Source organism: Mytilus trossulus, chromosome 4, assembly GCF_036588685.1.
Source record: "Mytilus trossulus isolate FHL-02 chromosome 4, PNRI_Mtr1.1.1.hap1, whole genome shotgun sequence".
NCBI lineage: Eukaryota > Metazoa > Mollusca > Bivalvia > Mytilida > Mytilidae > Mytilus > Mytilus trossulus.
In genome coordinates, this window is record NC_086376.1 from 24,297,925 (window position 1) to 24,321,960 (window position 24,036).

General features: G+C 31.6%; 1 protein-coding gene across 4 annotated transcripts in view; it reads right to left on the bottom strand.

Moving 5' to 3' along the window:
• Positions 1-4,123: 4,123 nt before the first annotated feature.
• The window catches only part of LOC134714931 (hemicentin-1-like), a 48,824-nt gene continuing 28,911 nt past the window's right edge, over positions 4,124-24,036 (bottom strand). For 2 of the 4 annotated variants that reach the window (XM_063576645.1, XM_063576644.1), the window contains exons 3-10: positions 20,529-20,653; positions 15,914-16,124; positions 11,311-11,355; positions 10,395-10,415; positions 8,007-8,300; positions 7,288-7,314; positions 6,676-6,696; positions 4,124-4,751 (exon numbers count right to left, since the gene is read on the bottom strand). In XM_063576645.1, the coding sequence (XP_063432715.1) occupies positions 4,636-4,751; positions 6,676-6,696; positions 7,288-7,314; positions 8,007-8,300; positions 10,395-10,415; positions 11,311-11,355; positions 15,914-16,124; positions 20,529-20,653 (860 nt within the window). In that variant the 3' untranslated portion in view covers positions 4,124-4,635. The remainder of the gene's footprint in view (positions 4,752-6,675; positions 6,697-7,287; positions 7,315-8,006; positions 8,301-10,394; positions 10,416-11,310; positions 11,356-15,913; positions 16,125-20,528; positions 20,654-24,036) is intronic. The other 2 variants (XM_063576646.1, XM_063576648.1) reach the window with 2 other exon arrangements.

Below are 24,036 nucleotides of genomic sequence, written 5' to 3' on the forward strand. Positions count from 1 at the left end.
TTCTTTGTTCAGTTCAGAAATGATTGAAGGTAATTATGACTGAGGAAGAATATCAGATATAATTTCTTACACAATTTTGTCAAATGGCCAATCAGCTCATGATGGTGACCGTAAAATGTCTTGAGTGATGACTTTAATTTGATTGACTCATAGCCCTGTCTTTTTAGAAAGTAGTATTCCTCGTTCAACAAAATCAACGTAATACTCCATATGCTGGTGCCGCTTGGATGTTGCTACACAGAAAAAGAAAGTTGAATATAGGAAAGTTAAAATCATTGCGTTTGTCATAAATGTTGGTATTCAACCTACCATCCGTAGTCATTTCGGGAAAAAGATCTAAATGTGAAGCAGATTTATCTGTGTCGGTATCCTTAATCTCAAGTTTACTTGGATATATTAAATGTTAGTGATCACTGAATCTATTGTTATTTAGAGACAGTACATCATCAATATACCGAAAGGTGAAATTAAAAGACTGGGCTAATTTCTTTTCTCCTTTCTGTACTAGCCCTTGGATAAATTCTGCTTCATTGGAATATAAAAACAAATCTGCAAGTAGAGGAGCGCAATTAGTAACTATTGAAATTCCAATAGTCTGTTGCAAGACCAAACCTCCAAATTCAATAAATATGTTGTCAATTAAAAAGTCCAGCATGGCAGTGATATATTTTCGGTATATTATTTCCTTGACTCTGTATGATTCTTCACAAATTTAGCTGAATTCCAGCTCAAAACTAAATATATGAAACGTCTATTGCCCTTTTTGACAAAGAAACATAAGCTGACGAGTTCTTTCAGTCAAGCTTTAAATTTAGTATGTGGAAAAGTGGTATAAAGAGTTGAAAAATCAAACGTTTTAATGTTGGTACAATGTTTAAATGGCGCATGTGTGTTAAAGAACCGATTCACTAATTTGTATTACTATTCCGGACCATATGAGTATTTGGACCATATGCGAATGATCATGACCATATGCGTATACTCATATGGGCCGACCATACGCGTATGGTCCGACCATTTGAGCATATACTCGTATGGTTATTATCAGGTCGGACCACATGAGTATTTTTACAAATATGCATAACAAACATTTCAATAACACAATAAACTTTATCTTAAAAAACAATGATGGATGCATGACAATGTATTAATATAAAGGCTACGTTAAAATTAAATATTGATGCCAAATTTAATTTTCATCGCTTATTACATTCTTGCATGTAGGCTTAGGGTGACATTTACTTCCATACGGGAACATAACTTTTCTCGCATTTGCACTTCATGGTTGTTCAGTTACAACTATTGTTTGCAAGTGAAAATATAGCCTTCTTTCCAGCTGCGTGCAATGATGCCTAGGTTTTGGGTTATTCCGATGTGTCTACGGTGTTAATGAAGCTCAATGCAGATTTCCAATATCGTAATATGACTACAGTACACCATATTCACAATAACAACTTGAATAAAATATGTTCCTTGCCAGTGACTTCTTGTGTTACAGTTAATTGATATTTTTTTGGAAGTTATCTTTTCAAGTCGATATATTGCTATTCATTTGTAAAAACACATCCTTAATGAACACCGGTGTAAAATGTGTTTATTATAGTTTTGACTAGGTAGTAAAATTAACTATGTGAAACTTCTTATTTTTATTCAGTTATCTCTTTATTATAATATAATAATAGAATGACCTATATGAAAGCGTACTTTTAAAGAACTGTCCTAGTTTAGAAGTATTCAAAGTAAACTGTAACAGAGATTTAATTACCCCGACCATACGGGTATGGTCCAAATACCCATATGGTTCTGAACATTAACAACCTCACACGCTTAATCAATTCGAAAATAGTATCTACGTTTTCTTTCTTGCGTTTAACATATTGCCTGGCATAATCCTCGACTGAATCCATCGGCATTTTAAAGTTGTGTTTCCAATTCATGGATTTTTTTTTTCGATATATCGAGCGTTAGGATAATTAGTTATCAAAGGTACCAGGATTATAATTTAGTAAGCCAGACCCGCGTTTTATTTACATAAGACTCACCAGTGACGCTCATATCAAAATATTTATAAACGCCAAACAAGTACAAAGTTGAAGAGCATTGATGATCCAAAATTCCAAAAAACTGTGCCAAATACGGCTAGGATAATCTATATCTGGGATAAAAAGTTCTTAGTTTTTCGTAAAATTTAAAGTTTTGTCAAGTTTTGGATAACACATTCGCAGAAAAGTGTTATTTACCAATATCAAGTTCATGTGTTTGTTATTGGTATAAGCATACAAAAATGCAGACTGATCTTTAAACAGGGCGGTATTTTTGAGTGAACGGACTTATGATGAAGGATATTGATCAAGTTGATAGCATTGAGACTTTAATTGGCAAAGGGAAGTTTTAGAAAAGATTTTTTCTCCTTTTCATCTTTGCCGGTGCGAACTAGGATTAATAAAGGCAACAGTAGTATACCGCTGTTCAAAACTCATAAATCCATGGACAAAAAAACAAAATCGGGGTAACAAACTAAACTGAGGGAAACGCATTAAATATAAGAGGAGAACAACGACATAACACTTAAATGTAACACACACAGAAACGGACCGAGCATCAGACATGAAACTTTTGTGATTAGCAATATCCTAAATAATAGCAGAAAGTTAAAATTAGTTTGAATGTGGGTAAGTAACAGTAGTTTCCAAACATAAGTTTTACATAGACCAAAAAACCTACATGTATCGAAAGAATTAATTAATAAAGCATCGTGCAAATGTAATGAATAACTAACAGCTTTTGAATAAATGGCAGCTAGTCATTAATTAAGATAATATTCATGGGAGTAGATGATTTATAATGACCATTATCATGATTGCTTCTACGCCGTTTTTAGAATCAAAAAGGTGCATTGAATTCACCAAGCTGATGGAAGGAAAAGCTATAATACCAATGTGATGTATTGTGTCATTGCAACGATATGTTGTCGCAGTTCCCAATTGTCGGATAGTATGACTACGGAGAGGTGTTGCAAGCTGAATATTGTTAGTCCGGTGGTAGCTTTTTTTTGATAATGCGAACTTCATAGAAATAGTTATCGAAGGTACCAGAATTATAATTCAGTACGCCAGACGCGCGTTTCGTCTACATAAGTCTCATCAGTGACGCTCATATCAAAATATTTTTAAAGCCAAACATGAACAAAGTTGAAGAGCATTGAGGATCAAAAATTCCAAAAAGTTGTGCCAAATACGGCTAAGGAAATCTCTGCCTGGGATAAGAAATTCCTTAGATTTTAGAAAAATTCAAAGTTTTGTTAACAGGAAATTTATTAAAATGACCACATTATTGATATTCATGTCAACACCGAAGTGTGTAAGTGTGAAAAGTAAAATTACAAAGAAGTAAATGATCAGACTGGTTGATTATGTCTCTTTGCCCTATAGTTGATATGTGATCTATGGCAGCACATAAGGGTTTTTGTTTCTGCGATTTATGATAATCCACAAAGGTTACGCTCTCATTTTCAGACATCTTGTGATTAACAATACAGATCATTGTAACTTCTGGTGAAATAAGACTTTTATTTAAATTGCTTCTGAATTGAACATCTGTTATTAAATTTCTAAAGATGTTGCATTTCGAAATGCGACAGTGTTGTTCAGAGTCATCAAAATCAAAAATGCTATGGAGAAAACTGAACACGGCTGCATACTTACAATTAATTATGCTGTTGATATTGTTATGAAGATCTGAATGGGTAATGTTAGGAATATTTGTCATAGATATACGAAGATGTTGTATAAGTACCAATGATACAACTCTCCATTCAAATCCCAATGTTTCTAAAGTAAACCATTAAAGGTCAAAGTATGATCTTCAACACTGCGCCATGCTCACACCGAACAACAAGCTAAAAGGGCCCAAAATGACAAGTGTAAAACAATTCAAACAGGAAAATTAATGGTCTAACGATGTCTTCAGATATATTGCGCACATTTTTTTTTTACTGTGTGTTAAATCATTTTTACTTTTTTAGCATATGACTTTTTACTTTATTGTTAATATTTATCTACGGTAGTTGACAACATATATATACAAAATAAGGAACATTTGTAAAATTATCCTTTTTAATAAAAAAAAATATAACAACTGCATTCAGAACAAATCAAACATCCACATGAGCTACTTAATGGACCTAGATTATTGGAATGCTATAGAATGTATCGCATGAAAAAATTCACTGTTCTGAATTGCTGCCATTTTTGGAAATGAACATTAATGCTTTATTGCTGGCTTTTTGTCCATCAACATTTCATAGCTTCATAGTTACATGAAAATAACGGAACTTCAAATTAGAAATGAAAAGTGTGTGACATATTCATGTGCTCTTAAAATGTATAATATATACAGTAAAACGAAACATGACAAAATAATGTTAAATGCATATATTCAACTGCAAGTGACCCTTCAAAGGTTTTGGTTAATTTGGTTTGATTTTCAAATTGAACGTCCTCCTGATATCGTTCTTTCTTTCATTTCTGCTTAAAAGAATTCGTTCAAATTTCCACGTAACGACTGTTGTTCGGGGGAAATCATTCATGTGATACGTTTTCGCTTGATATTCGTGTCAGCTATATATTGTGTATATCACGTGACAAACCACGCATGTGTAAACCAGGTTGCTGATAGACAGAAAAATATTATTGAGCACTGTTTACTCCACTGGAAGGAACAACATGGGATAGCAGAACCGCTCACATATCCTAAAAAAAAAAGAATTAAAAATTTAATTAAATTATAAAACAAGATAGTTAATTGTTTTAGGTTGAACACATTAAACAAGGTTCACTGTTATTTACAAATACAAAAAATGAATAAATACCACGTGTGCTACATGTAGCTATAGTATACAAAAATTAAATAAATACTACTACACATTCAAAACATACTTTTTTTTTTACTCGACGCAATAAAATGAAAAAAATATATTAAGTTATATGTTTGAAGGCAGTTCTCAAACAGGAAAGTTGGCGATTATCGATGAGCTTGTATCCTGTTTATAGCGAGTTATAGTACTGTTTAAAATTGTTGTCTTCGTACTAATTTAAGGTTGGGTTTTTCCTTCTTGCTTGTTCTGTTCCCAAAACAGTTGACTTTGAATTGTTTGATAAGAAATATATGATAATTTGAATTTGAAAAACATTTAAATAAACAGGAAAAGCATAGAAGTTACAATTTTGCGTTTGTCGCAAATAGCCTGATTGTAGCTATATATGTATACATATAGAGGCGAAATACTTATAATTTTATTGCAGTTGAGTATGATGATTTTGTTACAATGCATAGTGTGATTAGACAAGGTAAATGATCCTATATTATATAATGATATTTTTAACAGGTGATCGCTATTTAAAGCATGTGATATTCTAACAGAGAGCAGGATTAATGGCAACAGCCGTCTAACTCTATTGTAATGCACTGAACTTTGGCACACTTCTATCAATATAATCTCACATAGCGGGTTATGTACCAGTCATGCACAATTTTACAAGATATATAAACAGAATTACACTACCACAGTAAATCAACTTAAATAGAGGAGTAACACAACCAATTTATAGCCGAATATGCGGTATGGGCTTTACTTATTGTTGAAGGCCGTACGGTTACGTATAGTTATTGATTTATGTGTCATTTTGGTCTTTTGTGACGAGTTGTCTCTTCGGCAATCATACCACATTTTATCAATTTATTTGGAGTATCAATCCGTGTTTTAAGTGAAGACAATCTTGGGATGAGTAAAGTTCCTTTCTAGTACTATAATTTTTTTCCAATCAAATTTCATTGTTTTTAAGTTGTTAACAATCAATAGGAGTACACTTATCAGATGATAAACCCTGTTCCAGTTTTCAAGCTTTAGTTAATATGTCACCTCATTTTTTCAAAATATTTTATAGAAGCACCAAATTAAGAAAAAATGTGACAAAATTAATTTACCGCGGATGTTATATTAAAAGGAACATATTTTCCTAGTCAACTCTTTTCCGTATTGAACCGGATGTATGTTTACATTCTTTCAAAACTAAGAACGCAAATCTACAAACTTATTCAAAATCATTAACAGCAATTAATTTTTCCAAGCTTTCATTTTGATTTGTCTATAAATTTTCGATAACTCCACAATAATTTATAGCATCCGAGACCTACCGTTCCTCTTTACTGTAAATCGGGAATGTGATCAAGGCGTCCAGTGGTCTCACAATCACTTTGTTTGATTTCGACTCAAATGTATTATAACATTTGGTAAAACCCGTTTTTAGCTAAGATATATGATTTTTAGACTACTTGGTGTTCTATTTGGTATTGATGCCACAAAATGTTACACAATAAAAAACAATCATGTCTCTCAATTTCACTTTCACACAGAAATAAAACCGAAATATATCAGTGCACATTTTTTATGTTCTTTGATTCATAGAACATAGTTATTTCTAACTGCTAAGCTATCATGATTATTTGTATTGATTTTCAGTTTTATTAGCCGTATTTTGTGGAGGTACAAACTCAAAGTCTTCTTCAAAACACACATGTAATTCATTAAAAACATAAAACTACTTCTACTACTCTACACTGGATATATTCAATCTATTCAAGGCATCAACTGAATAATAAAAAATGTATACATACCATGAGACGGAGATCCATCACCTTTGAAAGCAATAAAATAATTTTCAAAGGATAAAATATTACACAGTCAAGTTATTAAGTTTGTAGGCATATATATTTTTTTTCAATTTTAAATTCTAGTTATTTCGAAATGTGAATTTGTATTCACGTCAACATGTGAACGCATATATTTATGATAAATACAAATAAATCAATTATAAATACAAAAGTCTGCATCACTTATTTGTGTCGTAACTTATGAGTTTGTTTGAAAGACGAACCTCGCGTCTGGCGTACAAAATGTGTATTCTTATGTCTAGGATGATTTGATCAGGGGATGACAATATATATGTACTTGTTTATATACTTGTTTATATATTCAAGGACAATATTCGGAAAATGAAGCATTATTGCACTGAAAGATCTTCATTCCTTTTAAATGTGTTTCTGATTATTGTTTCAGCTTTGAATTTTATTTGTGAATAATTAAATTCAAGACAAGTATTTTGTATAAGCAAACAATATATATCTGTAGGGAACTTATTTCTGTCCTGAAAATACAACGCTTGTTTCAAACCACGCGATTCAGATCTTCTTACTACCTTATATATCAATATTTAAATATTGGCTTACCACGCTTATCTATACTTGACTTTTCTTCTGAAACAAAACATACAGAAATTAAACATTGCTTTTTCACTTAGAACATTACTAGGAATTTATTAAAGATTAATCGTTATAAAGATAGTTGTTTTAAGGTTTTCAATCGAATAAAATCATTTCTTCTATTCTCAGAGAAATACCGCTATATGATATGTTTGCTCATGGCGCCTATATAATTTGCCATTTATCAGATTTCTGCAAATTATATTTCAAATCAGTTTCATCAGTACATTCTCATGACGTACAGAGCGTCACTCCTGAGAATTTTTAAATCTTTACATTTCTAATAATACTAGCTATTTACCCGATCTGAGTGACAGTTCCAAGATGAAAGTTCTCGTTATTTCTCAAATTTCATTCTTAATTGTTTTATCTATCTGAGCATTTCCATATTTGTGATTGTCGTTGATCCTTAGATTGTTTTCAATGTTTCCTCTATGAAGCCTGTCTTTAATAAATGTGACCAAAAGTCAGTATGCAAGAATTTAATATTAAGAATAAAACAAAAACCAGTGGAAAATGTCAACTTGTCGGCGAAAACCTCTAAATGTTTTGTGCTGTTATGAAATATACACGAACTCAAAAATGATTGCAAAACGTTTTAACATACTGTTCCTATATATTCCGAGTTTTACCTTCGTATATATCGACTGTCAGTAAAAAATAATCTTATGTAAAGTTCTACTTACCGTCTAATATATGGACTGTCAGACTACTGGTTTTATCATCTGGACCTCTACATACATATATTCCTTTATCATTCATTATAGAACGTCTTATTTCTAAAGTGCTTAGTAAAGTTCTTTTATTATTGTCAACCACTGGATCGTAAATTCTAACACGAGGCATTGTTTGATGATTAACTTTATGTCCATTTATAAACCAGTCAACTCCATCCGGGGCATAATCCTCACCTGTGGCATTACAGGTAAGGAGTATAGTCTGACCTTTACTGACAAATCTTTGCCCTGACATTAGTACCTCTTAAAGAAAGAACCAAAACAGTTAATGGATAAACAACATCTATAAAACTGATTTATATACAAAATAACAAATCAGCTGATTGTACTGTTTTGAACAATGTACCTAAAAACCAACAGCTAACAGGTAGACATATTTCCTATAACACTTTTGTAGTTAGGATTATGTTGATTTTCAAACCCGGATATACTTCAACAGCAGTCTATTAAATATGACTTATGCTTACTTCAAAATCTTTTAAAATTTAAAATCATGTGGATCATATTTCTGAGACTATTCTGTGTCATCGTTTGAAATGCTTTTTTGTTTGTTTCAGACAGTTGAAATCAGAAAACCATAAAGAATTTTGTTGCCTATCTTAATCATCTTAAAAAATATAGAATAGGTGGGGATACGACTTCGTAAGGAAGACGATGAGTGTCTTTTGATTTCTTTTTCAATGTTTTCTACTGATTACGATAGCTTTAGAAAATGAAAGTATTATTTGAGTCATTCTAAATTAGATCTCGTATAGTGAATTTGTTGTTAAAAAAGATTTACATTTTTCTGGGTTAATACACACGACAATTTAATGCAGAGTAGAAACTTCATTTTCTTTGCTTAATACACTTAATTAAGATTGAAAGTCTGAAATGGCAACAGTTTGTGCTTCTTATTTTTGAGATGAATATAAAAACTAAGTGTTTTGTGGCTCTGTATGTCTTTTCGTCCTTTTTACGAGTAAAACAATTAAAATCTCGATCAGTTTTGAAAATTTTTCTAAAAGATATGAAAATGTCCGATTATTTTAATTAAAGACAATTTTCGTCAACGACGTTAAATGGGATCTTTTATGGTGCATTATTTGACAAAATTTAAGACAGTTTTCTGAAAATTGGCGCTATTCCTTAAAGATTTTGCTGATATATTCTTAATATACCATATTCTCTGCTTTGTGACTTTCATTTCATTGATCAAGGGGTGATGTCATATATGAAATCAAGAAATAAACGAGAAAAATGGTGACATGTTTCTACAATAAATATTATGAACTTAAATGTCAGGCTTATACAATGCATGTTCTTAAAAAACTAATAAATTTATCAATTATACATTATAATCAAATTTACTCCTATTAATACTTTACATTTTTCTGTAACTGTTAATTTTAGACAATGTTAGAGGCTTTTAAAATCTGACATAGCTAAATCTGTATTCAAATATATGTTTAAGTTAGTTATGAAAAACAATGGCAGAATATACAAGTACTTTACCTATCTTCATTATAAAGACAATTTCTCCCCCATAAAAATCACTATAATTATTACTTTTTAAATAATACACAAGTCAAATCCGCTGCTAGCCATTGTGGACTGCAAGTCGACGAAGGTAGCATCAACTCAGTAGTCAGTGCTTCGATATTACAATGATTAATATCACATTTTGTGTCGGTCGTCCAATTGTCTATGACACTCTAATCAGCTCTTAATTAAATTGCATATCACGGTTTTTTGACGTCGAATATAGTTTGATCCACACTTGATAACTTTGACACGAATATATTAATGACGTCATAATTTTTGAAAAGAAGTTGCTAGATTAAACCTGAACTGTTCAAGTCATCTTCCAATTTGCTGGTAAAACAAGGACATGCACTTCAAAAAGACGCAAATACAGCCCGATAAATAGATTTTCAGGTTATCTGTATATTGAGATTGTAAAATATAAGCTACTCGACATATTATGTTTTTTTTATGTCGTGCGCTGCGCTCACTAGAAAAAAACTTCATTTTGTGAATCGCATCTGAAATTTTACAAGATCAATTTGCAGACAACCTCATTATGGGTAATTCTTTAAAAAATCTTTGTAAATAAGTTTAGATTAAAAAAAAACTAATATTCCGACTCTCTGTGAAAATGATTAACTTAGGCAAATTGGTAAATATTTTGGAACACCTCAATTACATCCAACACATTGGAATTGAGTGAGATGATACATCTAGAAAAGTGATACGGAAACACAAACTTAAGGTTGTTGTTTACGGATTTTCGGAATATAAATGAAAAAAAATGAAAATATTAATTGATGAATGCGTTTATTATATGTGTATACTTACGAGATTTTACGCTATCTTGATCTGAAAAAAAACACCAAAAACCTGTAAATCACAAAGTTACTGAACTCCTAGGAAAATTAAAAAAGGAAAGTCCCTTATCAAATGGCATGGCAAAATCAAAAGCTCGAACAAATCAAAAGAATGGATAACTTCTGTCATATTCCTGAATAGTTAGAATCTCATTTTGATATCATGGTGTGAGTTTTTTTTATACATTCCGATAAGAGAAAACACATCGCTTTCTTAAATTTATTTCTTTACTTATGAGTATTATGTTAACAAAAATGGTATATAACTCATGTCTAACGATGCAAAAACAAACACACCAAAAACACATTAAAATACATCTATTTATTATTCATAATCTGAAATATATAATTTTAGATAATGCGAGAGTTATACCAACAAAAAAACCAATGCACTTAATACACATAAAACAGTGTGAATGGGTGCATTAAATATTCTCTTTTAAAGAGTACGAAACACCGCAAATTTACATACTAGTATATAAGACTCCGTATTTTGTAAAAACTATGTGAGTTTTCCAAATGACAAGATCAAAATACATGCAATGTACTGATGGGCTATACTTACTATTTATTCTGTTTCTATGATATAACCATTTCGTAAATCATTTAATCTGAAAGCAATTATACTTATTTCTTTTTGTTACTTACTGACACTTTGGTAATTTTTAAGTGAAATATAACAATTTTAAAAAAATTAAACAAACATAGTTGACCGACATTGTTTGAGATATAAAAATATTAACATATAGGATGACTTAAACGACAGGAATCTTTGCAGCAAAATAAAAATGATATTAGGTAGTTGACGGTTACTTTAATACAGAGTAGCAAATAAACAGGAAAACAAGCATAGCACAAACTCCTTTAAATTTCAACATGAAAGTTACCTTTATCATAAGCTGAACCTTTACTGTTAAAACGTCGTGATGTTCCTAAAACATACAAACAGTTTTAGCTATGCGTAAGATAAGAAACATTGTATGAATTGTATTGTGTTCCCATAACCTGTGAATTTGAAAGAAATTGTTGCTATTCACAAACATTTTTGACCATCTAATGTGTTGTCCTATCTATCTTTAATGAACTTCCCGTTTACCGAATACGTAGAATAATGAGTTTTAACACCGATAAACTACTGTTTCCTCTAATTTGAAAATATTGAATATTCTTGTAATGTAACTTCGTATGCTGTTCTAACTGTTGATAATGGTTACAAGAGCGCAATTATTCGTAATGCATTTTCCATAGGGTACCACTAGTGTTCCGTATTTTTTTTCTCAAAGACTACACAAACTAGCGAAAAACGGGTGGCAGTTCCTGTTACTAGAAATGCCAGTGTTGCATTACAACCAAAAAAAAATATAGGGTCATGCGGCTCAAATTGCCTTAAAATGCAGTTGAAAAAAATCGTCTACTTTTTTTCGCTTAATGAAAAAGGCTTATTTTTAATGGCTCCGACGTGCAGAAATTGAAGATATTTTCTATACTTCGTAAAATGAGAATATGATTTTCGGCAATTTTTAAACCTAATTGGATAAGCTTTCGATTAAATGTAATTCCAATCCTGTATCAACCAATCAGAAGCCGTATAGGATTCTATTCTGAGTACCATCTTGGGGTAAAAAACTTGCCGGTTAAATGTAAACAAATAATTGCGCTCTTGTAACCTATACGGTAGTGAAAAAAATTTCCGAAAATTAAGCGCCTGCGCCAAAAGTCGCGCTGGCGTCTATCTAGATGATATCACATCTTCAAAACATTATCTGATCTCTCTCTGAATTTGTAGAATTATTTTTTGCCCGCCGATCAGGCCAAAAATTGGAACTGATTTTTTCGCCAAATACGGTACTGGTCAAAGACACATGAAGATAATGTTAATTTATTGGCCTAATTTTCGAAGGTCATCCAGCACTGATCATATTGTCAACTAAACCGTTCTGATATGGAAAAGCTACATCGAATTTTGAAGAATGGCTATATATGAAACCATTTCTTGAAAAAACACGTTTTTGAAACAGACTATAGTTTTTCCAAATGTTGAAAATATGATAATATTACTACTTTGGCAAGAGAAACTATTCTTGTACTACGATATTCAATGCCAAGCTTAATTTTTCTACTTTGCAATTTAACTAAATGGTTGGTATTTGCTTAAGGACCCTTTTGGCCAATTTTCACGAAATTAGCTTTTTGCTAGAACAGCAACTGAGACACGGTCATTATGGTTAAAACCCTAAATTTACCTTCAAATTCAAGATAAAAACACGCTTTTTCCGATAAAAACAGTAGATATCACAAAAACGTTGCATTCTCTTCATACTTTGTCGACATTCGAGCCCACCCTAGATTTAGATATAGAAATGAATACAAATAGGAAACAGACTATAGCACGAACTCGCGTTGATGAAAAGTCCATTTGAGCACGAACTCGCGTTGATGAAAAGTCCATTTGACCCTGTTTCTCACTGTTTCACATTTTTCCCGAGCAAAATGTCTATTTTTGATATTTTTCAAAGCCTTATTAAAAAAAAATGTCATTTCTCTATAGGTTACAAGAGCGCAATTATTCGTAATGCATTTTCCATAGGGTACCACTAGTGTTCCGTATTTTTTTTCTCAAAGACTACACAAACTAGCGAAAAACGGGTGGCAGTTCCTGTTACTAGAAATGCCAGTGTTGCATTACAACCAAAAAAAAATATAGGGTCATGCGGCTCAAATTGCCTTAAAATGCAGTTGAAAAAAATCGTCTACTTTTTTCGCTTAATGAAAAAGGCATATTTTTAATGGCTCCGACGTGCAGAAATTGAAGATATTTTCTATACTTCGTAAAATGAGAATATGATTTTCGGCAATTTTAAAACATAATTGGATAAGCTTTCGATTAAATGTAATTCCAATCCTGTATCAACCAATCAGAAGCCGTATAGGATTCTATTCTGAGTACCATCTTGGGGTAAAAAACGTGCCGGTTAAATGTAAACAAATAATTGCGCTCTTGTAACCTATAGTGTTAGTAAATTCATACTTTCAAACCGAAGATACTTTACCCTTCCCAATAAAACAAAGCATCATTATAAATGGTATTTGATATGTTTTTGTAGATATATATATCGGACCAATTTGCAATATTCTGATTTATGATATATATGCCAGAAAGCATGATTGAGGCCAATAACACTGTAATAAATTTTACATTTTGACAAGCGATAACCACTTATTGTATACACATTAAAAAGACGTCTTTTTAAACATTTTTCGAAAAGAGTTCTAATTGAACATTTAATTAATTAAAGGGATACTAGCTACGAGATATATAAAATATTTTAGCAGCCAGTATGGTTCAGTTTTGTCAAAATACGCTAAAAAGCATTGATGATATGAAGTAAGTAATTCGACCTCATTGAATCCGTATTCATGTGAATTTCATTTCAACTCCTTAGCTACAGATGGACACCGCATTCATTGTGCGTGTTCAATTTTTTAAAGGAAAACATTACCAAAATTGAAAGTGAAACAACTTGAAAAGTAAATCCTTTCATTGGTTGATTCGATATACAAAACATCTTTCTTGTACAAGTAAAAACGATGATTTACATATATTTTTATTCTATAATATGAAATCTAACCGACCTAGAAATATCCAAATACACCAGTCTGCTTTCTTTTTATCTATTTATATTTATATCTATGTTTAAATCGCGTATATGGTAGTCGGAGGTTATAGGCCAACTCGAAAGTTATTTAGATGGCGCAAACGAAACGAAGCTACTTATTATAGAGCCCATGCCTGGTATGTTGTTTATTTTAGAATTTTTAAAATTAGGATCATTGTTTAACAATGTTATAAATAACTATGAGAATCTAAGTCGAATCGTTGGCCATGATTTTGACAGCTAGTGCCCCTTTAACATCCTTGTACTATATTAAAAGTGAAAATTTACGAACGAAACAGATTTGTCTATTCTACCGAATGTTCGAAATCAATACTTCAAACATAAAAAAGAAATATGTATAATTAAACTCTCATCATTAAATAGAATTGAACAGTTCAAAGAGATTATATTGAAAAGGTATCACCAAAGTACATATATATTATATTTTCATTTTATCGATTACCATCAAGTCTTTGTGATTATGTAACAGAGATTTAAGTAATATTTGCTATCTCTATTGGCTACAATAACTTGTGATTATTAAATCAAATAAAAAAATCATATAGGAATAATGCAGTTTTATTTCCGATACACTTTTTCCATTATTTCTTATTTCAAGTAATTAACCATAAATTCATTGATTACAAAGTGTATTGCCTAGGTTAAAAGTTATTGAGTACTGACACTAGAAATTTATGTCAAGGATATCTTTTCTTAATCCAAAGTAATTGCGTTCATATTTTGTTTTTGCACTTCTTCGATATTGACAATACTTTCAAAATGAAAACAACAAGGTATAAAATAGTTCTTTTAGATATTCAAAATAAGAATGCGACTTTTCATTGTTGCTGTTTTCATCTTGTCTCAACACGGCGTACATATTTAGTTTCGCTTTCCACTGTACATGTTAGCAAGAACTTCATATCTTTTATGTAATTAACTGACCATTAACACGATTAAAAAAATGTATTTCTCCCGAGAAGTAACTGCACACTCATATACTCCGGTCCAGTGTCGGTTATTTTGACATTTGTATTATCAAATTCTTATTGTTTGTCTTTTTTACTCCGTATGATGAAAAGGTCGACAGGACTATTTTTAGACTAAATCAACTATTGTTTTTGTAAATCCCCTATTGTCAATAGGTTGAATTCCGATGTCCTAATCAAGAATTCGAACCCAATCAAAATCAGGGGCGATCCCAGGGTTTCCGGAAGGGTCAGCAGAATCTGCTCCACATATAGCATCCATGTACAAACTAAATGAACTAAGACTATTCAAGAGGTTTTTTAACCCTGAGACAGAATAAACCTTATTGACATTAAGCTCTTTTGTTTATGTATTTTAGGTTTTTATTGCATCTTAACGGTTTTTGATATTTGGTTTCTAATGTGAACTGGTGAAGTTTAGATATTTGATTGGAAAACCAAATGACCAATTTCACCCATGTTTATTTCAGTCGGAAAAATAAATTGAAAAGTGGTTTCGAATAAGAACATATCCATTAAATGAACACGTTTTATGACGTCTCCTGGCTAATGAATTGATATTAAAATCAAAGATTTGAGACAAGGAAATAATAAACGTCACGGTTTTGAAAATTCTGCGTGGAAGGATGTACAATGTATATTTTTATCTGCTTAACAAAACCTGTGACAATGTTTTCCTTCTATACCAAGCAGAACTTTTTATTTGGAATGTCCATCATATTCATTTTTTTTAATCTATCTTACTAGCAGTTTTAACTATGTTGAGAACATTGAATTTTTGTTGGGAAAGACATTGTTGATTTTTTTCGATTATTAATTTGAAAGAATGACGCTATGATACTGACCATTCACCCGAAGTAAAACAAGTCTTTTGTATTTCTCCCGAGAACTAACTGCACACTCGTATATTCCAGCGTCGGCTATTTGTACATCTTTGATGATTAAATTCCATTCATTTTTGTTTTCTACACGTCGTATGGTGATACGTTCGTCAGGACTATATACAAAATCACCTATTGTTAATGGGTTAGGTTCAGATGTTCTCCTCCAAACTACCTGAAATTACATAGAATTTGATAAATAATTATTCTTTTTATGGTCAGAATAGATGAACAGATGTAAAATTCCTTTCCAAAGAGAGGCACCCATCCGAACCTAATAAATACCGGGAATGCTTTCATGGTCTCAAGAAGGGTAAGCAGAATCTGCTCCATATGTAACATACATGTACAAATAAAATGAAATTAGACTTATTAAGAAGTTTTAAAACTCTGAGACTGAATTGACCATAGCTGCATTACTTTCTTCTGTTTATGTACTTTATGTTTTGATTACATCTGAACATTTTATATATTTGGCTTTCTTATAAAACCTGTAAGATACTTCATCTCAAATCGGAAATCTTGCAAATTTCAGTCGGAGATCAGGTTAGATAGTGGTTTAGAATAGGAAAGAGCTTTGATAGTAAACAAGTATTTTTTAAACATTAAAAACTAAATGAAAGCTAATTGAAAACGTTTTACGGCGTCTCCTAGCTATACATTGATGTTGAAATTATGGATTTAATAGAGACTAGGAATTAGTATATGTTTAGCAAAATTCTGCGTGGAATCACGTCCAGATTTGAAAATATTTTTTTTTATCTGTTTAGCAACACCTGTGACAATGCTTCGCTTTCAATCCGATCAAACTTTTTTGTTTGAATGTCCTTCATATTCGATTTGTTCAAAACTCTATTTAACTAGAAGTATTTCAAACTAGCTTGAAGCAAATTAGATCTTTGTTGAGAAATATGTCGTAAATGATTTCAGATTCTAAACTTGAACAAATAAAACTGTGATCCTGAAAAAAATAAAGATTTTAATGGCGTCTTGGCTGGGAATAATGTGAAATGTAATTGGTCCTGTCTGTTTCATCTTAAGAAAATCGAATGACCCGTCTCGGCTTAAATACTTTTTGCAATATAATCAACTCTTACATAAACAAATGTTTCTTGGGAATTATTCAAGATGTATGTGTCCAGTGTATTAATTCTATTTTTTTTTTTATAACAAATTTGTCATAATATCATTTCCTTAAGGTACAACAATGTATTAACCGGAATTAGTTGATGTATTAGAAGAACCAATATCATCTGATTGGAAAAAAGGTTACAAAAGACATACGTCTTATCTCCTTCAGAAAAAAAATAATATAAGAAATTCACTTGAGAAATACATTGATTATACTTTTCTGCATGATATGCTAAGAGAAAACGGATAATTATCCTTTCGAGAATCATCCGTGATGGCAAACCAAAATATGCACTGAGGCATGCTTCTGTTCGCATGGAGAAAAAATATACTTAAAGAGAACATACTGAGAGAAACGTGCCACCACCGGAATGGAAACATATCAATTTTACACCAATTTGAGTTTTCCGTTGAAAATTTAATAATGGTATATTACCGCACACGAACTCAGGCGGCACTTTTGTTGATTGGATTAGAAAACCAGTCGTCTGAGGCAGAATTATTCACGGCTTTAGAATCCAGATTCTGTTTCACAGTAAACAATCTAATTCGAAATATCCAGGACAAATAAAGAATTCATTTTGCAAAACAGAAATTACAATGACACGTTAAAAAGTAATATGTATTACATGCCTAGTCTACTACCACCTACTGTGAAAGCAATATATTTGATCAAACAAAACATACTGATGATAATGATTCTGATTACTGTCAAAATTTTGGAAAAAAATGTATTCCCTAATTAAGCATTCAGGCATCAGTTTTAGAAAAAGAAATATAATACGTAAATAGTTATCAAAAGTACCAGGATTATAATTTAGTACGCCGACGCGCGTTTCGTCTAAATAAGACTCATCAGTGACGCTCATATCAAAATATGTATAAAGCCAAACAAGTACAAAGTTAAAGAGCATTGAGAATTCAAAATTCCTAAAAGTTGTGTCATATAACGCTAAGGTAATCTATATCTTGGATAAGAAAATCCTTAGTTTTTCGAAAAAAAATAAGTTTTGTACCGAAATGTTGACTACTGGGCTGGTGATACTCATGGGGACGAAACGTCCACCAGCATTGGCATCGAACCAGTGGTGTAAATAGTTATCATAGCTATCAGGATTATAATTTAGTACGCCGACGCGCGTTTCGTCTAAATAAGACTCATCAATGACGCTCATATCAAAATATTTATAAGCCAATTAAGTACAAATTTGAAGAGCATTAAGGATCCAAAATCCCAAAAAATTGTGCCAAATACCGCTAAGGTAATCTATGCCTGGGATAATAAAATCCTTAGTTTTTCGAAAATTTTAAAGTTTTGTTAACAAGAAATTTATAAAAAAAATGACCACATTATTGATATTCACGTAAAGTAACATTCTCGGTATATATATCAGACAATTCCCATTTTTTCTACGAGTTATTCCTCATATTGCAATGTGTTGACATTTATCTCGAGTTTGACATCAACGGAAAATGTCACGTGTTCATCTGAGAGCAGAACATACAAATAAGTAAGACTTCGGTTTGATTTGACAGGTTATTGAACCCATGCCATTCTGCACTCGAGGCTAGCACGCAGCTATAAGACCAACGAGACCCTTTTTGATACCTAGAAACAGTCATATATGCTGCACATTTATATAAAACCATTCATTTTACACACACATTTGTATGTAGATTTCAAACAGACATGTTACATGCATGCATTGAGGAAATAATAAAGTTGAATGAACTTTCAAATTTCACGGGAAACAGAGAGTTTCTTACTCATCTTATTTTTAATTATTTGTGTCAATTTAAAAAAACAACAATACAATATATAATTCAAGAATGCTTTTGGTCACACAAATGTTTCATGCTAATTGTTATTCCAAAAGAGTTTATTATGTTGTTTTTGTTAATGTTTTTGTTGTTGTTTTTGTTTTCGTTTTTTTTCATTTACAATTTGTTTGGTTTGAATTGAGATATACAATTGTAATAGTTCGAAAAACTGGGAAAAACTTTGGAGAGCCACATGAAATGCAAGGTAAACAAATCATAGTTAGCTTTACAAAGGGTCACCAACGGACCAGTCGAAGCTATTTTGATAGTGCTTTTGACTAGACGAGCGTGTGGTTTCTCTTTACCAGACATTCTCATTTAAATTGACATTGCCTCCATTCCCCAGTTTTAATTTTAGCATTACAGTTCGAAGGAAGCAGAATATTTTGGAGACCAGCTATATGTATCAAAAATAAAAAAAAAACCAAAAATACCGAACCGAAATTCTAAACGGAAAGTCCCTAAGTGATACACTCATAGCATATACATATAACGGTATGCAACTATCAGCTCTTAAATTTTACTTTTGTATTACAAGGATTAATTACGTATGCTCATTCTATTGCATACGAAATTTTGTATTCACATTTTTTTTTTTGCTAGATCTGTACATGAAATAATTAACGAATGGCACTTAAGTTATAAGAAGTTAAAAGTTAAAGATAAAAACGATTGAGTACTTGTGAAAAGATGTTCGTGTTTAAGAGAAACAATCAAATTAATTTAACTTCAAAGCAAGAATTAGTGTTATTGGAACGATATATTATCTCAGTTTCATTTGATTAGTCTTACATATTTTTCTTTTAGTTTGTGATATAAATAGTTCGTTCGGATATGGTTCAACAAGAAACCACAACATATTAAATCCAAATAACGGTAGTTATCTAATGATAACTAAATATTGACGGATTAAAGGGACATACAACTATAAATTACAATTAAAGTAAGTTAAGCGATGAAACCAGTTTACCATAATTCAATCTGACGTTATTGATAGTCCTTCAAATCAAATCAAACACTTATGCTAAACAAGGTCTTGGCTGTGTACAAAATTTCATTAAAATCATGTTCAATTCAGCAGCATCCCAAATTGAATCTTTTCATCTCTGCTAACTAGATTATAAAATATTTGCTGAAGCAAATGTTACATTCTATTGAGCTGTCAGTTCGGAAGTATTTTTTTTGTGTTTAGTTCTTTGTTCTTCTTAATTAATTTTCGGGTTGATGTTAATGTTTTTAAAATGATAGAAAATCCATAACTCAACAATAATAAATGAACAGAATGATAAACAAAATATTTAAAAATATTATTCATATTTCAGTCCAGTGTTACGATTTCGTTTGAGACTGTCGTTTCGCTTGTTTCTCCGTCCGTCAAGTCCTTCAGTAAGATATGTTCAATACAGATATATCACTACTACATTGTATACTATAGCTAGATGACGATTAGTTATTCAATACATGTATACAAATTTATGACTGATGAAATTACTAAATTTAATTGTTTATTTGGAAGAATAAAAAATAAGACCATTGTTTTTAGACAAGTATTTAAACAATTATTTCCAGTGCATATTGTACACAATAAGGTAAATATTGTATATGTTTTGTCAGGGATCATACTTACAAATCGAGTTTGTAATCCCGTGACTGAACAAAGTAACGTTGCAGTATCCCCAGCATAGAATGATACGTTGTTTTCTCTAGGTTCAAACAAAGGAACATTGGCTTGTAAACCTTTCACAGATAAGGCTATAATTAAAAAAATATATATAATAATAAATAGTTGGATACATGTACAAGAGATAAAATTGAACATTTATGAAAATTACAAATTTGTATAATCACTCTACATATATAAATTCGATATATATTGCATATAACGCATCACAGACTCGGCCTTCATAAACTGTTAAATCCATAAATCTACTTTTAAGGAACATATTTTGAATTTTATACTCATTAGGCGGTGGTGATGGGTGTACCTTCATAACGAATAACAGCAAAAAGTCTTGTCAAATGACGTTAATGGTAATATTTGATACATGACGATAACAAGTGCACTTTCTTTAAGACGATAAAAAAATCAAATGATTTTGACGAATCACGTTAATTTTTTTTCTCCCCAAAAAAACAGTAACGATAATTATTTGATACCTCTGGCGAATCATGATAAGGATATTTTGACGATTCACTGTAAAATTGTAACCAATTTGACTCTAACGGTAGCTGAAAATGACCGCTTGACGCCTGACGGTAAAATGCATTACTACCCTTATTAAGTACACAATAACATTAATGTATTTGTATTGTGATCTCTTGAAGTTATATGACTGTATTTTTTTTTATATCATATCCTTTTGTACCTTTTATAACTCCATCTATCTTAAGATTTTATAATAAATTTAAGACAACTATGAATCAAATATTCGTGACATATAACTTTGTATAATATTCAAAAGAACAAAGTACGTATATATATATATATATATATTTGTGTGGTTATGTAGTTGTAAACTTGAATTCTACTGGCTGCCTTGACATCTGCTAAATAACCATGTTCGCCGTACACAACCCAATCAAATTGTCCCAATAGAAGAAACCTTCTTACAAAACATGTGCCTGTAGCCAATCAGAAATCGCGTTGTGGTATGTTGACCTTTAACCAATGTGCTTAAACTATTGACCTGAAATCATGTGTACTATAAAAAGAACACAAAGTAAGGTACATGCTGTCTTGTGATAACTTTCGTGTATTGCCCTACATAAGGCCAGTTAACTTGTTAGCCTGACCGCTTGGGGAATTTTCCACTGGTTGACATATATACATGCATGACGCAATCAATGGCTTTATCAATCTAGAGAAATTCAAATAAAAAATATATTTATTATACATCTGTGTATTATATTATACAAACTAAACAGTAATAACAGATTTAAAAAAAAAGTTTTTCTTCCAGAAAACCATTAAAAATATAAATAAGAAAAAAAATATAAGATGGAATGAAACAAAGTGAAATGCTCCCGATCACATTAAACAAAACGGTAAAAAAAAAATATGTTCTAAAACTATCAGATCTGTTCTTCTTCTAAAAATGAAGTAATTCTTTTTTATAAACAATAGTTACGGAACAGTTGGTGAAAACTTGTGGACAAAGTGTAGTACGATTTATGTTTACGGCAGTTTCAGGAAAATCGTTAAACAGTTCATTTAGATTAACACCTTGCAATGATTCATTAAATGACTGTGTGCTGTTTCCTTGTTGGGTTGTACTTAAATGTTTTGGCTTAAACGTATTGCATGGCAAAGGTCCACTAAATGGCAACGGCGGCGCTTTGTGTTCCTTAGCAGATGTATACAGGGTCTTTTGTCCAACGTTATAAGTAACGGAACTACGTTCTGTGCTCATAAGTGTGGCGCTGGCTGTTGTAATATTCGGTAGAGGAAGAAATGTAGAAGAAGGACGAATTGCAAAAGTTTTAGGAGGCATTGAGCTTGGTAAAGCACGAATATTTGATGATGTTTCACCAGCAGTTAAAGCTAATGCTTTTGAAGGTGCAGTGATACTTTCTGTTAACGTCTGTCCCATACGTATCTTATCATCATTATCAACCCGCTGATACAAAGAAAGGGATGCTACTGACTAATGTCCAGTTATGGCCATGATCTGTGCATTGCAATATGAGTTTTTAGCTAGAAGAGTAGCCTCGGTAGCACGGATTGAATGGTTAGTGTAAATTTCAGACAAGTTGCACTTCTTGCTCAGGTATGACATGAAATTGCCAATCGTTTTTTCGCCCACAGGAATGTTATAATACCATGAAGGGTCCTCTTCCCAAAACTGATCTTTTGGTCTCAGCCATAGTTTGTCACACTCTGGATTTAATTTGTTTACATACTTTTCAAAGGAGGACACGGGGCAATATTCAGAACCGGAATTTTCTGGCATTATCCCAGACGTTTTTTCTTTGTCACTGATGCGATGGTTTTTTGTCAACTCATCTAAAGTTTTAACCACATATTTAAGCCCCGTCTTCGGATCTTTTTTTTTACAGAAAACGTGGATTTAGTCATTTGTGGCATATTTTCCATTCCCCGTCTACAAAAATACAGGCGAATGTCAAACTGAACTTTATTTTGAAGTCCAAATGGAGTATTTGGTGATAAATATATTGAGGAATACATTTTTCTTCTGTCAGCTTCGTAAATAGACGGATAATGCTCGACGTCTCCTAATCCCATGCGTTTAAGCTCTGCCATTGCCGCTTTAAATTTTCTCTGGAAGCGCTAAAACTTTCATCATTCAGGATGTCATTTTTTTTATTGTACGGTGGAGCTTTTACATATCTATTCAATGAGTATCTCAAGCATTGCAGTGAATTTGTTTAAAACGATTTCCATCAGCTTTACGCACATCCATATAAAAATAACACTTCATCTAGTTTAAAGGTGTCATACTTTTCAAATCCAGGATCCATTTTCTTTACTTTTAAATACTCCCTGAAAATAGTGGCTGCTGTTATATTCTGCTTTATTGTTTTGTCAGCACTCATGTTCAAACGTTTTGGTTCAATTTCTTCATCACTAGTGTCAACAAATCGTCTTTTACCAGACTCCATCTTCAGTTGGCATAAAAACACATGAATTATGCACTACATGGAAAATCAATAGATCATCAGGTTACACGATACACATTAAGAGTGAGGTCAGTGGGCGGAGTTAACATGTTAATATTGCGTAGTGAAATCTAGGACACTTGTGTATTAAACGTTTCATTAATTATAAACCAAGTACGGTTAGCATAACCACACAAAAATGTTATCATGCTATGCCCCAACTAGCATGATTATTTAGACGGAGTTACATAGTAGATCGAACTCTCTGATGTCTGAGTGAAACATTAAGATTTTATATTGAAGATTGCGTAATCACAGAAAATTATTTGAATTGTTTTAGTCATACATGTAACCTTGTATAATCTTTAAAGGGTTCTGAACTGCCAAAATTACGGTACTTGATTACAGGGATCATGTATAACATATTTTTGGCTTTTATAGATTTGCAGCAGAGCAAAATGAAAGGAAAAATTTCATAAGGGTTTTGGTTTATCCTTTATTAATTTTGATAATATTTA